The sequence below is a fragment of the Polyodon spathula genome, chromosome 6 (assembly GCF_017654505.1).
Source record: "Polyodon spathula isolate WHYD16114869_AA chromosome 6, ASM1765450v1, whole genome shotgun sequence".
Classification (NCBI taxonomy): Eukaryota; Metazoa; Chordata; class Actinopteri; order Acipenseriformes; family Polyodontidae; genus Polyodon; species Polyodon spathula.
In genome coordinates, this window is record NC_054539.1 from 62,612,628 (window position 1) to 62,627,613 (window position 14,986).

The following is a 14,986-nucleotide window of genomic DNA, read 5'->3' on the forward strand; positions in this document are numbered from 1 at the left end:
GCTTTAAATGCACATAAAAAATCATAACTTCAGTCTCACTGTTATTGAGAGAGCGATCAGTGAAAATGATTTTAAAATGCTAGCCTGTACACATGCAAAATGCAAGTTCAGCCATCATGCTAGAATATTTTGGATAAAACAAAAACCAGTTTATACAGTACCTTAATCATAGCATTCAGCAAAATGTGGGATTGCGGGTACTTGTACTATAATTACCCTTGGAATCTTAACAGTGTTTTTACTTGGATCATAAAAGGTCACTGAAAGTGAAGTGCTGTCCATCTGAGTGTTCAGTTGCAGTTTATTGCTTTTAAATTGCGTAACTTAATATAGGTGATGAAGGTGTTGAACATCTTGTGGAAGGGAAGACAAATGTACACTCAGCAGGACTGGAAAAAAGAAGTGAAGTAACTGCAGAGTATTTGCCATCGGTTGCTTGCTAATGACTAGACTGCTCATTGGCAGGTGCTTCCTGTATAGAAGTGTTGGGATATTTCATCCTCAAATTCTCCAAGATGTTTTTTCAGTGAAGTGTAGTGACAGAGTGAGGCCACTGAGTAGAGAAACAGAATTGTGAGAAAACATTAGTAAAAGAAGGTCTTCAGTCTTGAGTCCAGAAATAAAGGAAGTGAGTAGGATTATTGAAAATAGATCTGATTCATGCACAAGAATGTATGACGTTAAACAAACTGAACACTGACAGAAGCAAGCGGCATGGGGTTAGTTGTCAGACTGTGGATGATAATTTCTCTATCATTTTATTGTTTTAAAGACAAAAGCATTACCATATCTCTAGATATTGTTTGTAATAACGAACCAATATTTTACAAAGTTTGTAAAAATCACAAATTATTAATGCGACCAAGAAAATTGCTAACTTACAATTAGGATAAATTTATATGTATGTGCTAAAATCAAACTCATTGAACATTGCTGTATATACAGTTCTGAAAAGGTAGATGATGAATCCAGCAATAAAATAAAAATGTATCTACTTCATTATATTCATTATATACTTCAAAAACGTAGTTCTTATTGTTCAAGCATATTATGAATCTTAGTGGAGAAATCAAGTAAAGATTTAAGTGAAGAACTTGGGTAAAGTATGTGGCAGGTGATTTAAGTTTGTTCTTTGTGTGTTCTGATTTTACAGTTTACAAACACTTCTCACAACTCGGTCACACCTCTTACGATGAAATGTAGCTCAGATAAAATGTTAATTTATTGAATGACAAGATGGGATTAATGTGTCTGACTACTGTAAAAACGCAGCTGATGGAAATAACTAATGAAGAAACCATAAACAAATGATATCTGGCACAAACAAGCATTATTGTTTGCTGTTTGCCCGATCTGAATATAGGAATATAGGAATGGATTTCTGATTAAGCAATATGACCCAGATGGTTCTGTGATGACCATTTCCAGCTTAATTTGGTTGCACAACTCCTTCTTGGTACCCTGAAATTGAGTAGCCTGGAGCTTCTTGCCTTTAGCCCATATTCTGAGTGCTCAGTACCCTTCAATTGCCCACTGTAAGCTGGTACTAAGGAATTAACATCTAATGTAAAGGGACAACATCAAATGAGTTATGTATAGCTGAGCAACGTGTGCACAGTATGTATACAATAAAAATGCAGATATTATCTGAACACCCATAATTACATTAGCATTTATTACTCTACCTCGACATATGAACTACAAAGCGTAGAGGGATACTGAGAGTACATTTAATTATTTAAGTGAACAGTACAGTGATTAGCTTTGTGTTACTCTTTGTTTTGTACAGTTTTCAGTGTTGCAGTACTGGCAAAAGTGTTAATTCTGCAGCTGCTAATAGTTTTGCTGATTGTTTTTGTGTTTTTGCTTTCTACAGCAAGAGGTTCAGTGTTCAATTAGACATTTTACATGTATTACATGTTTTCCTGCTGTTTGTTTTTCTGCAGTGCCTTCTCCAAATATAATCTTTCCTGGATGTCTTCAATAATTTCCCCCATAACAATAATAGTGAAAGGCTGTCAGGACTGCAGGCTGCTTTATTTTTTTTTTTTTTTTTTTTTTTTTGCGGTTTAGAGGCAAGTTTCTCAAATATCGTGATCGGCCTCCGTTTCAAATGAGGCATGGCTTACACTTGAAACTGAGGAACATTCTGCTAAATGTACTGTAGAACAGCAGATTACTCAAATAGCGCTTGTCAGACACACTTCTGTCAATATTTATGGCTGCTGTAGTCTGTAAGACTGGAAACAGACAACATAAACACTACTTATCTCTGGGCTGTCTTTCATTCATTGTCCTTTAGTGTCTAAAGACTCCTGGGCATTGAGTGAATCAGTGATGGTCTGTATCACACTTTGGTCCAATTTTTGCCAGTTCTCCAGGAGAACATAATTCCACCTGGAGATTGCCAGGGCATGGTGTCCTAAAATATTTGCCCATCAATTTAACCCCATATGTGTGATGTGCAGGTTCAGGTTCAGGTTCTGTCACTGTTGAAGCTGAAATAGTTGTTCATTTTTGCTATTTTATTTTTGTAGCACAATATTTATTTTGTAGTAACAACTGGGTGGTCTTGGTTACAAGGCCCTGTAATATGTGGGGTAGGCTTCATGGCTTCAGAATTACGAATTTGCATACAACACCATTAGGGAACATGATTGTAGTTTTACTCATGTATTGTTATTGGTTTCTGATAAAATTATATACATTAAACCTTATTAGTGTTGGTGTTGTTTTTATTTTATTGCACTGATGCATGATGCCTGCACACAATCTGCCTATGTGTCTGCCTGTTGTTTGAGGCCTTACTTTCTGTTGTCTGTGTATTTTCAATAATGCCTTTTCCTTTGAGAGATCTGGAATTGCAGGATGTGCTCCAATTCATGGTTAGGGCACTTGGAAAACAGGCATTCCTGTGTTGTGATAGTGTGAGCCATCCGTTTTTATCAGAACACTCCTTTCCTATGCAGTGCCCTCTTGTGGCCACACCTACAGTTCAGCATCACCTTTGCAATGTCAGGGGAGTGTGAGACAAGTTTCCTTTGTAACTAAGCTACCAACCCCCAGCAACCCTGGTATGTCAGGCAGCATGTAATTACCTTTAGTGTTACTAATGTATCTGACTAACTGCACCACTTCAAAAGAAGACAAAAAGAGCAGTATTTCCAAAATTTGATATGTAGCCAGAGGAAGTAGAAGTAGAAGCAGTAGCAGTGATAGTTGTAATTCTCATTTAGAGTTCATGTTTTTTTTCTTTCTTTCTTTTCTACAGGTTCTGAAATCTGTGCTACTTTTCCCAACTATAGAGCGAATGGCAGCGTCTCCCCAAGGCAAGCTCATGACTCCTGTGCTGTGCAATCTGCGCTACGCTGTGTACATCCCCATCTACTTTCTCTCCTTCTTGCCAGAGAGCATCAAAGCCTCCATGGTGAGGTTGGTGCTGCGAGGCCTGCAGTTCCTGGATGAATCTTCTATACCTGCTTCTGTAACCCTGTTTAGTGTGGACTGTGTAGGTAAGTAAACTAACTTGATCATTATAAATAGCTTTACACCACCAACATTGGTGGCAAGGTTATTCTAATCAGGATTGGTTTAAATCTGTCTCTGCCAGCAGTCACAGGTGTTGGCATTTCCCAATTAGGTAATTGGTGTTAATTGGAAAGTGGCCACATGTATAAAATAAGCCAGAAATCCTTTCTTTGTTGGAGGAGTTTGGGGGTGAGTGTTTGTGCCATGATTTTTGTATTGTTTTGAAATAATACAGGCTGAGAATTCACCTTTACTATAAAGTTCCAAAACCATACAACAATCACAGCACAAAGACATTCCTTCTCACACCCTTTACACAGGCAGGGCTTTTGCCCTGACACACAAACAGTATTCAGAAACAGAAAGCATACACCCCCTAAAATCCAACCACTTCCACCATGATATAATAATAATATTCTAATCAAATCAACATTTGCTTTGTTTTTTGCCTGATAATGATATGTTTCTTTTTAAATGTTTTAGACATATTGATCTGTTAAATAGGGACGGGAATTCGGAATAGTTTCCTATTCGAACTCACGGGGACCAACATTTTCTTGTATTCAAATACCCCGAAATAAAGACTAAAAGGCAAATACGTATGTTTACTACAGCAGACAGCATAAAAAGTGTAATCCACTAAAGTTTACTTTTCGGAGGAGCCAGCCGGGTTCATGAATTGTACAAACAATGTCCAAAGTGAGATTTCTTTGTTCAAGTTACTTGGTTTATTCAGTAACCAGTAAATAATTCAAAACAAGGAACATATCTGGTTGTATTTTTAATGGTCAGTGCAAATGTTGATGTTACTCAATCCATTCACAGAAAGTCAACAGTAGATGTTTTCCATTGTACTGCAGTCCACAGAGTTAAAAAACTACTTCCACCCAGTTTTCTCATTAATCATTGCGTTGTTCTGCGTAGCATTTAGTATGTCTTCATATTCTTTATAAAGCTAAATTAGCACTTGATATGTCCGTTTGTTTACAAATTTAAAGTTAGCCGGTGTCGTGCTCCCGGAAGCTGTTTCACAACTGCCTAGCAACAGTCAGGAGAACTCAAGCACGGGGATCTGTTAACATTAGCTGAAAACAAAGCAACATAATTGGCAACAATTTCAAGCAGAGTATGTTTACTGTAGAATTTCAACATGAACGTGTAGGGTTTAACACTGATTTTGAACACTTGTCAAGCGGCAGCATTTTTAAAAAAAGGGTTTGCTTCTACTAGTAGCTAATATTGACACACACACACACACCCCCCCCCCCCCCCTCCTTGAACGTTTTCACATTTTGTTGTGTTACAACCTGAAATCTTGATGCATCTAAATGGGATTTTTTTCCCTTTGATTTACACAACAGACATTTTGAAGAGGAAAGAGAATTAATGAAATATAAAAAAAAAAAAAAAAAAACCTGAAATGTCTTGGTTAGATAAGTTTTCACCCCCCCCCCCCCCCCCCTTGTCCATACTTGGTAAAACCACCTTTGGCAGCGATTAAAGCTGTGAGTCTTTGGTGGTAAGTCTCTACCAGGTTTGCACATGTGGATCATTTAATATTCGCCCATTCTTCTTGGCAACATTGTTCAAGCTCTGTCAAGTTGGATGGGGGTTTTGGTGGACAGCAATCTTCAAGTCTTGCCACAGATTCTTAGTTTGATTAAAGTCTGGACCACTCTAGGACATTCACTTTCTTGTTTTTAAGCCACTCCAGTGTCGCTTTGGGTGTGTGCTTAGCGTCATTGTGCTGTTGAAAGTCTTAGGTCTTTTGCAGGCTGAAGCAGGTTTCCCTTAAGGATTTGCCTGTATTTAGCTCCATCCATTTTGCCCTTTACCCTATCAAGCTTCCCAGTCCCTGCCAATGAAAAGCATCCCCATAGCATGATAATGCCACCACCATGCTTCTCATTAGGGATGGTGTTACCTGGTTGATGTGCTGTGTTGGGTTAGCGCCAGACATAACGCTTTGCATTTAGGCCAAAAAGTTAAATTTTTGTTTAATTGGACAACATAATCTTTTGCCACAGCTTTTCAGAGTCTCCCACATGCCCTTTTGCAAATTCCAAGCAGATTTTACATAGGCTTTTTTCAAAAATGGCTTCCATCTTGCCATTCTTCCATACATTCCAGATGTGTGAAGTACCTCAGTTATTGTTGAAGACTTCTCAGGTTTTTATTTTTAATTGATTTGTTTTTTCACCCCACCCCCCTCCCCATTTTTTCACACATTGAAAGTGTTGAATAGGTTATGTAAATCAAAGGAAAAAAAAAATCCTATTTAAATGCATCAAGATTTCAGGTTGTTGCACAACAAACTGTGAAAACGTCCAAGGGGGGTGAATACTTCCTATAGGCACTGTAAGTGTTTTTGTGTACTCAAATATGTAATATGCTATGCTAATAGTTTTTTGTTTTTCTTTCGTGTAATTGTGTATTTGACTACACTGACCCATCCCTAGTCTTAATTACCTTTATTTCTAAACAGATTCTAGTATAGTAATGACATGTTTGCAAGTTTTGCTGATGTTTGTTCATCTGCTGATGTGTTCCTGATAATATAATTAGCAGTGCCACTTGTTTTGCCCAACAGGGGCATTAGTGAGTTTGATCCACTTGCTTGGAGTAAGTTTAGTGCCATTGATGATCCCAATTGCAGCATGCCAAAAGTTTATTTGTTCATTGGGATAATCGGTTAAACTAGATCAAGTTTAGAACGGATTGCAGCTAACTTGGTCCACTTGATCAGATTAGCTAAATACATTTACTTGATCTTCTGGTTGGTACGCTGCAATTGGGACTCCTTTTCGTCAGTTCATTGGAATCTTCTAGACCTGAAGACACCTCGCTTGAAGCAGACTAAACCACTGATATGTTGAAAGAGACATCGGGAGTTTAAAGCCTAATTATTTACAGTTGTTGTGTGACCCCTGTAAGATAGTAAGACTGCACATGCCACCTGTAGTTAATCAACACTTCAACCATTTTGCCTCAGAACAGCAGTAAAAATCAACTTGCAAAATCGGCAGATTAAAGTCATGTCTATATTTCTTAATACAAACTTAATACGAATATGACCAACCAACTTCTCTGCCCCAGTCAAAACAATAAAAACAAAGGTCTGGAATCGCAAGCTGCACAACCCTTTTGATAAACAAGCCCAGGGGTTAAGGGTTATCATCTTAAGTAAGGCCAAAGAAAGATAAGAAAAGTATATATATATAGTAATAATAATTTTAGAAAGTGGACAATGTAGGCTATAAACGGGGCGCACAGATTAATGTACTGTGCAAGTTATTTGCTATACAGATATGCAATAACATCTATTTTATCACCTGCTACCCAATTTCATTTAAGAAAACTCGATATCCCATATGGCACTGTGCTGGTCACAAACGCTTTAGCTGCTGTTTACAGTCAAACAGCAATCATGAGCAAATTAAAAACAAATGTTTAATCAAACTTTAGGTAGTCAAATGCTAGCGATGCAAATAATGTAGAGACACATAGTAGTACAACTGTTGAAACTTAAATTGACAGCACGGAGGCAAATGGGAATGCAACTTACTTCAGTTATACAGCAGTATGCAAAAAAGAAAAAAAAAGAGCCTGTTCAGTACACGTGGCTGTACAGTAAGTGCATTATTAAATGTGAAAAGACAATGTTTATGGTAAGCGTGTCTTCTATTCTATTTGTACCATTATTTACACTGTACCGTTTTGCATGTTAATTTTATTTCCTGGTATGTGTGGTTTAGTTCATCTTGCATACAAAGCCTAACATCACCAGTGGAATAGTCCAATCAATTATATATTGTTATACTAATATTGCAAATCAATTTTTACAGCAGTTATTTGATGCATTTGTAAAGTATTCTTTACTTCAACTTTTTGTTTTATTATTATTATTCCACATCATTGCACAGACTCCACATAAGTAAACAGAAAATTCAAATACACTGTCTGTTAGTGACAAGTCTATGTGTATAATATATTTAAAATCATACTTGGCAATGTTTGCTTTAATAAGAGTGGATTTTGGAAATACTAAGATGGTTTGCAAACCTAAAACTTACACAGAGAAACCTACAATGGAAAAAAAGTACTTTACATTGCATATGTATACAGATATTTTAACTCTGCATTCCAGTAAAAAAAAAAAAGGAAATTAAAAACCAAAAACAATCGTTTTAAGTGATAGTAAGAGCTGACAAAGCCAAAAAAGATAGGAAATTGTCAGGTAAGACCGCGACTGCGCTCTTACATAACCCATGTTCAGACAAGGCTTTCCAGCACACACTGCTTAACTGGTACAGTAGGTGGATTCACTTCAGACAACATAGGCAGTCACCACCACTGGGCAGGTCAGTGGGTTTATACTCCATGTACTTCCTAGTGTCAAAACGGCATGGTGGCATCAGACCGATCCTCGACCTCCGACAGGTCAACCTGTATCTGAGCTGAAGGAGGTTCAAAATGTTGACAATGCAACAGTGCTTTGTCAATCCACGTTGAACTGTGACCGCCTATTGACAGTGTCTCACCACTGTCTAAAGGCACCTTCTTAGTGGAAACACCTGGGACATATGCGCCTAGACGTAGTGCTGGGCAGTGTCATTAGAAGAATGGTTGTCACCACAGACACGTCCAGCCTGGGCTGGGGCGCTATGTAGAGTGGTCAGGTCTCCACATCAGTGTTTTAGAGCTCCAAGGAGTTTACCTTGCCTTGCAGAACTTTTTTGCAGGAGGTTCAAGGCAGATATGTGCTTGTCAGTACAGACAACACAACAGCGGTGGTGTATATCAACCACCAGGATGGCCTCCTTTGCTGTGGGCGCAGAAGAACCTCCTCTCACTGCAGGCAGTGCATCTTCCTGGGGTGATGAACTGGGTGGCTGACCTCTCAAGGGGAGTCCCCAGCAGCTTACAAGAGTGGAGGCTTCACCCAGAAGTGGCGACCCTCATCTGGGAGAGGTTCAAGAGAGCAGAGCTAGACTTTGTCTCCTAGGAATCAATCTACTGTTCCCTTTGGTTCTATGCCTTCTCACCACTCACCCTGCTCCCACTAAAACTGGAGAAAATCAGGAAGGTCCGGGCCAAGGTTCTTCAAGTAGCCCCGTTTTGGCCCAGAAGACTCTGGTTTTCAACCCTGACGTAGTTCCTGAGCGGCCAGCCGTGGAGACTGCCGATTTGCCCCGACCTGCTCAATCAGGCACGGGGGACCTTATGACATCAAGTCTGCAGCTCTTGGTCTGGCCCCTGAATGGCTGCATTTGAGCCTTCTGGGTCTGTCTAACAGGGTTATTGACATCCTACAAAATGCAAGAGCAGTGTCCACGTATTCCCAGTGCGGGTACAAGTTAGGTGTCTTTAAGAGGTGGTGTCTGCCTTGTGGGTTCGACAGCACAACTTGTCACATGGCAGTAATACTGCATTTTTTTTCAGCTTGCCATGTTAAGATTGACTCTGTCTCTCCAGGAGCTCACTTCCTGGCAGGACAATTTGAGAAAAGGGACATGGTGGCTTTGGCCACACTGGAGGATAAATGTGGTTCTTTGCACTCACAAAGCCTCCATTTGAGCCCTGACATTTTAATCATTTAAAGCAGCTTTCTTGCTTGATATCAGCACGGCAAAGTGGGTGTAGGCATTCTCGCAGTCTGAACTATTTTTTGTCTGCTATGGGGTGAAGTCCCATGGTCAAGCCCAGTCTAAGCTATCCAGCAGACACGGTTAGGACTGCCTGTGAGCTGGCCGACTTGCCCCCTCCAGAAAAGCTCACTGCCCATTCCACCAGGGGCATGGCAGCTTCATGGGCTTTATTCCAGGGGGCATCTGTCAAAGACATATGCAGTGCAGCGGTGTGGGCTACTCCCAATACCTTCACTAGGTTCTACAGACTTAATGTCCTGATCCTCAGAATCTTGGATTTGGAACTAAAGTGTTAAGGGCAGTTTCCTAGTCGACCCTTACAGCACAGTCATAGAGGTGAGTTTCTACCTAAATTTTTTTCACACTGGGGTTCCGAATGGTAACGTACAGGGTAGCCTCTTGGCCTGACCTGTCACCACCACTGGGCAGGTCAGTGGGTCACTGACCTGTGACACGGATGTCTCTTGTGGTGACGTCAGACTAGGAAGGAAGTCACAACAGTAGTGTGAGTAAATGCACAGTTGCACCGGTTTATTGTAAATAAAAATTTTAAACAAAACAAATGACTTTTCCAAAACAAACAGGCACATTGGCCAAAACAGACAGACAAAAAACACACTAAACAGACAGTAAATACAACAAATATCGCGCTGGTATTAAGCCAGCACCAGTAGCAGTTGTTATTATTCTTTATCTAACATCTCTCATTCTCTCCACACTGAACACCCAACCCCTAGTGAGTGATTTGTGCCAGGATTCGATTACTAATTAGTTATTCACTTGAATCCCAGCACATGAACTAATTTGTGCAATCCCCGTGCCTGAATACACACACACACACACACACACACACACACACACACACACACACATACACATATATATATATATATATATATATATATATAAAAAGAAATTGTTTGATATATTTTGAGAAATTATGTTTGAAGGAAGAACTTTTGATCTCCCTTCAAGCTGACAGCAAGATAAATATCAGTTCTCTTCTGAAACATATGAAAATATAATCTGAATCATCAACAATGTAAACAGTACAAGTGCTACACCTATTCTGTGGTATACATGGCCAGCAACTGTGTATGTTTTACAGATTTATAACAAGAGGAGCCTTTTGTAGCAATTGCTTAATATGCAAATAGCTCTAAGTGCCAAGCCTGTGTGAAGTAAGTAGGTATTTGTCTATGAAGCCTGTCTTTTCAAGTTGTCTATCTCCATATGTATGCCTTAAAACATCAAGATGGTGTAACATAAATGCATCTTGTAGACCTATCTTTAGACGTGTCATTAAGATATTGTCCTTGTAGTAAATAATTAGAGAACATCTGGCTACATCTTTTAGGTAGTACGTGCTTTAGTATATTACATTAACTACAAAGTTGGTCATCATTGTGTCTTGGAAGGGATGAATTAACACGCTGTATCTTTGTGGTTAGTTGGGTTCCAGCCCCTCATCTTTTCAATATGTATTTTGACGGACAGCATGGGACAGAGCAACAGCAATTACTAGCTATTTCAATTCACTGTTACTCCACCAATATCAGATGAGTCTTTAAAATACCCAGAAAATACACACGTTCAACAGTAGGTATCACGTGGAAACCAGGTCAGCTCTGAGCCGCACATAGAGTAAACATCCATTTGACAACGGATCTCCCTGCAGTGTATCCAATACATACTATCTACAGAGGTTTAAGTTGTATTCAGAATGACTACATTTCTACATGCTTCTACCAGCATATAACTTTTCAGTAGTCTTCTCTTGAAGTCCATAAATGTGTTGTTTTGCTAATTTAGTAAACTGTGACAGGTGTATATAATTAACCCATTGACTGCAGACATCGTCTGTATTTTCCAGCCAAGTTTCTTTTAAAACCAGTAAGTTAAAAAATTGTTAGAAACTTCTGTTTGATAGCTTCCATGACCAGCTATACGGTAAAGGTATATACCCTTTTTCAGTGATTTAATTTAGGCTAATCTGAGGCATTTTTTATAATGGGTACCTACTTCCACATTTTTCAACCTCTAGTTAGTAAGGAATTTGTCAATGAATAGTATCCCTACACACACATACATAAATACACACATGCATTATCAGTTGTCACTTAGAAAGACATTTGCCTTTTTACTTTGCTTTCATAGATCAGTTGAAACAGATTTCCATCCAACAGTTATATCTGCCACCCTGTTCTTTGTTGATGAAATGGAAAAATTATTTTGCTGTGTATTTTGTAATTTGAAAGTTTAATATATTATAACGCATTTTCTAGTGTTAGGTAACATTTATGAAAAGAGGGCCTCTATAGGCTCTTGAACAAATGTCCATTCATTCCCCTTGGGATGTCGTTTAGGTAGCTCAGCATTGCACATAATTTGTTACTTCAGGTTAACAGTATTGCTGAAAACGCTATATAACATGTCTGCAGACAGCTAAAACTGAAAATCTATCTTCCTGAGAGTAGGATAATGTCAAAGCTTTGTTATTTATGTATTTGTTTGTTTGTTTGTTTATTTATTTATTTGTTTTGCTTTATCTGTTGCATTATACATAACATGTTATAGTATTTCCTTTAATTAAGGAGAACGGGAGAGAAGAGAGGTTGAATGTCAATTTAAAAAAAAAAAAAACTGCAGGGAATGTTTTTTTTTTTGTAACAAACTCCTAATTTGTTTTATGAGCTTGCTGTTGTCACTCCATCATAGTCTGGGATCCTATCTTTCAGTGCTTGTATGGCACAGCTAGATCACTCTCACACTGCCTTGCTGGTGTGCATAAATCTGGTCCTTTGGGGGAAATCTGTGTTTGGAGAGTTAAGGGGCCAGTCTTTCAACAAGGCAAGCTAATCCAGTCCTTGACCTTTCAGACAGAAAGGTCAGCACCACTTGGGATGGTAGTGTCCACAGGGAACGATTTAGCTCGGAAAAGCATAGTTACAAGAAGCTGCAAGTATCATGATTTGCATCTAACCACAGCAAATAGATTTTAAGTAACCTATAAACTAAAGCTTAAAACCTCCTAGACAAGAACCATTCTTTATTTCTGGATATAGTCAATTATACAGCTATGGCCAAAAGTTTTGCATCACCTAGAATTTTAGGATTGAGACATACTTTTTAAAAAAAATAATTATTATATGAACATAATTTAGATCTTTTATTTAACATTGTAACCAAATAAACTATAAAATGATATTGCAAAAGTTTATTGGAAGCTATAACAGTAGTACAGTTCCCTTTCAATTCAAAGACGATCACCACTACATTAGGTATAGGATATTCCTGCCCTTCGGGTAGGTATTGCTGAGCTCTCTATACCAGAGCTGCCGACAGGCTCCTTCCTAGAATGACGCACTCAGTCCCGCCTGCCAAGAGAATAAAATCGGCAAGACCTCTCTGTTGAGCTGAGCATGTTGATAGAAAAGAGCTTCTCAAGTCGATTTGAGTCGGTTGTATTTCCCTTGCATTTATGATGAAAGCTGGCTTGCCGCTTCCCTGGAATCAACAACTTAAAAAAGACTGAGCCCTTTTTTGCCTTTCTGTCTTCCAGCATCCTCCCCGCTTGCGTGGTAAGCCTCTCTTTATATCTGTCTGTCATATGTGAGCGACTGCCAGTCATCCGCTAGGCCACAACAGCTTTGCTGTTGTGTGCGTGTATGTGTGCTTTTATTTCACTGCCTTGCAGTTTAGAAATAAAAAATAATACAAGCGCGATTCCTCCGTCGGGACCCAGCTCTGCTGCGCCCCGCTGCTGAGTTGCTTACGCTGGCTTGTTTCAGCCCGCCTACTCAGTGGGCTGGTAAAACCAAAACCAAATCAGTTACCTGCATTGCTGTGGTAACTTATTTGTTGCCCACACAGTTTGCTGTGATGTGTGTGTTTATTTGTTTCTTTACTGCCTTGTAGTTAGAAATAAATAAATAATAAACCTGATTCTTCAACGGGAACCCAGCCCTGCTGTGTCCCGCTGTTGAGTTGAATCTGCCGGCTTGTTTCAGCCCGCCTACTCGGCGAGCTGGTTTAAAAAAAAAAAAAAAAAGTCAAATGCGCTGCCATGGTCACTGCTATTTTACTTTCAGAATTGCTGTTGTATGTGTGTGTGTGTATATGTGTTTTTCTTTATTGCCTTGCAGTTTAAAATGAAAAAGTAGCAGCGGCGTGATTCCTCCACTGGGACCCAGCTCTGCAGTGTCCCGCTGTTGAGTTGAATCAGCAGGTTTGTTTCAGCCCCCGTACTCGGCATGCTTGGTCACCCGCCTGGCATGGTGAATGTCTTTCTCCCATAGCTGAATGGTTGTGTGTATAAGCCTGTATGTTTTCCTATTACTGCCATTGCAGTTAGAAAAAAAAAATACACTTATTCATGCCTAACGTGCCACAGCTCCTTGAGCCTGTGCTCCACTCTGGCATACGCTATGCGCTGCCACATTGTGTGACTGCACACGGTCCAGAACCAGGTTATCGCCGCTCTGCACCATGAGCTTCCCTGTACTGCTCTCCTGATTGCCTACCGCAGCCAGTTTAACCTGTGTATCCACCCCGATATATGCTATGCGCTACCCTGGGTTGTGTTGACTTCACACGGTTAAAGTTGGGCGCCTCTCAGTGCTTCGGCACCCTATGTGTTTAGATGCTCCATGCCTCAGTGCTTAGCGCCACAGCATGTCAATAACACCTGCACTCGATGCCCTCGATGCTTCGGTGCACCAGTAGTGTATTCTACTGTGTGTCCTCGTTGCATCTGCACCCTTGGTGACTGAGTGCTTCAATACACAGCTGAGTTGTATGCGGCGTTGGGAGCCCCTGGCCAGGCAGCAGGCTCAAGCCCTTGCTGTGGCCCCAGCTCAGCCGATAACGCTGGCCCCAGAACTGACTGACTGGTGGCTGCCCCGGATAAGAACTGGATTTCAGCTTTGCTTTTCCAGGTTCTACCACCTTAATGTGGTAGACCCTGCCTTTCCTTCTGTAGGCACAAGGGTCCTTAAGGATGTTAGTTCACACCGCTAACCTCTGAGCTAGACAGTGTTGTGCGTCCCTTATATGCTGCCGTTCCTTCTCCCTTGCGACGGCTTTGGTATACATTACTCCAAACCTAATGTATTGGTGGTCATCTTCAAATTGAAAGGGAACATTAGGTTACTTACCGTAACCCTGATTCACTGAGAGAAGACGACCACCACCCACGAGGTCTTTGGTCACCCACCAAAGGTTCAATGGAAAAAGAGGAGGATCTTCCTGTGAGTGACAGTTTTATTCCCTCGGTGGGCGGGACCGAGTGTGTCATCCTAGGAAGGGGCCTGTTGGCAGCTCTGGTATAGAGAGCTCAGCAATACCTACCCGAAGGGCAGGAATATCCCATACCTAATGTAGTGGTGGTCGTCTTCTCTTTCAGGGAACCAGGGCTACGGTAAGTAACCTAACGTTAGTCATGTTGGATTTTAAAATGTTGCATTTTTCAATTTTTGTCAGTTGCTAGCATATGCTAACGTACCATTATTCAGCAGGTTTCTTTCGACTTTATGAAGCAAAATTAGTAAACTCTATAGGGTGATGCAAAATCTTTGGCCATAGTTGTATCAAAAGAAACTAATCTAGTCTTGATTATTGGGATGCTAATCATCTCTAATCAAAGAATGTTGTTCTTCTAGACACGAATGATCTTAGATCATATCCCTTTGACATAAACTTTGTTAAAAAATACATTTACAGTAAAAAGTACAACATAACCACAGGCAGTTTAGAGATAAGAATATTTGCTGATGCAATTTCACATCTCTTTTTACGTAAAGATCATGAAG

The 14,986-nt window shown here is 39.9% G+C and overlaps 1 protein-coding gene across 3 annotated transcripts in view; it reads left to right on the top strand.

Moving 5' to 3' along the window:
* Positions 1 to 14,986, top strand: part of ldah (lipid droplet associated hydrolase) — a 99,883-nt gene that overhangs the window by 69,663 nt on the left and 15,234 nt on the right. For all 3 annotated transcript variants that reach the window (XM_041253395.1, XM_041253396.1, XM_041253394.1), the window contains one exon: positions 3,272 to 3,512. In XM_041253395.1, coding sequence (XP_041109329.1) covers positions 3,272 to 3,512 — 241 coding nt within the window. The remainder of the gene's footprint in view (positions 1 to 3,271; positions 3,513 to 14,986) is intronic.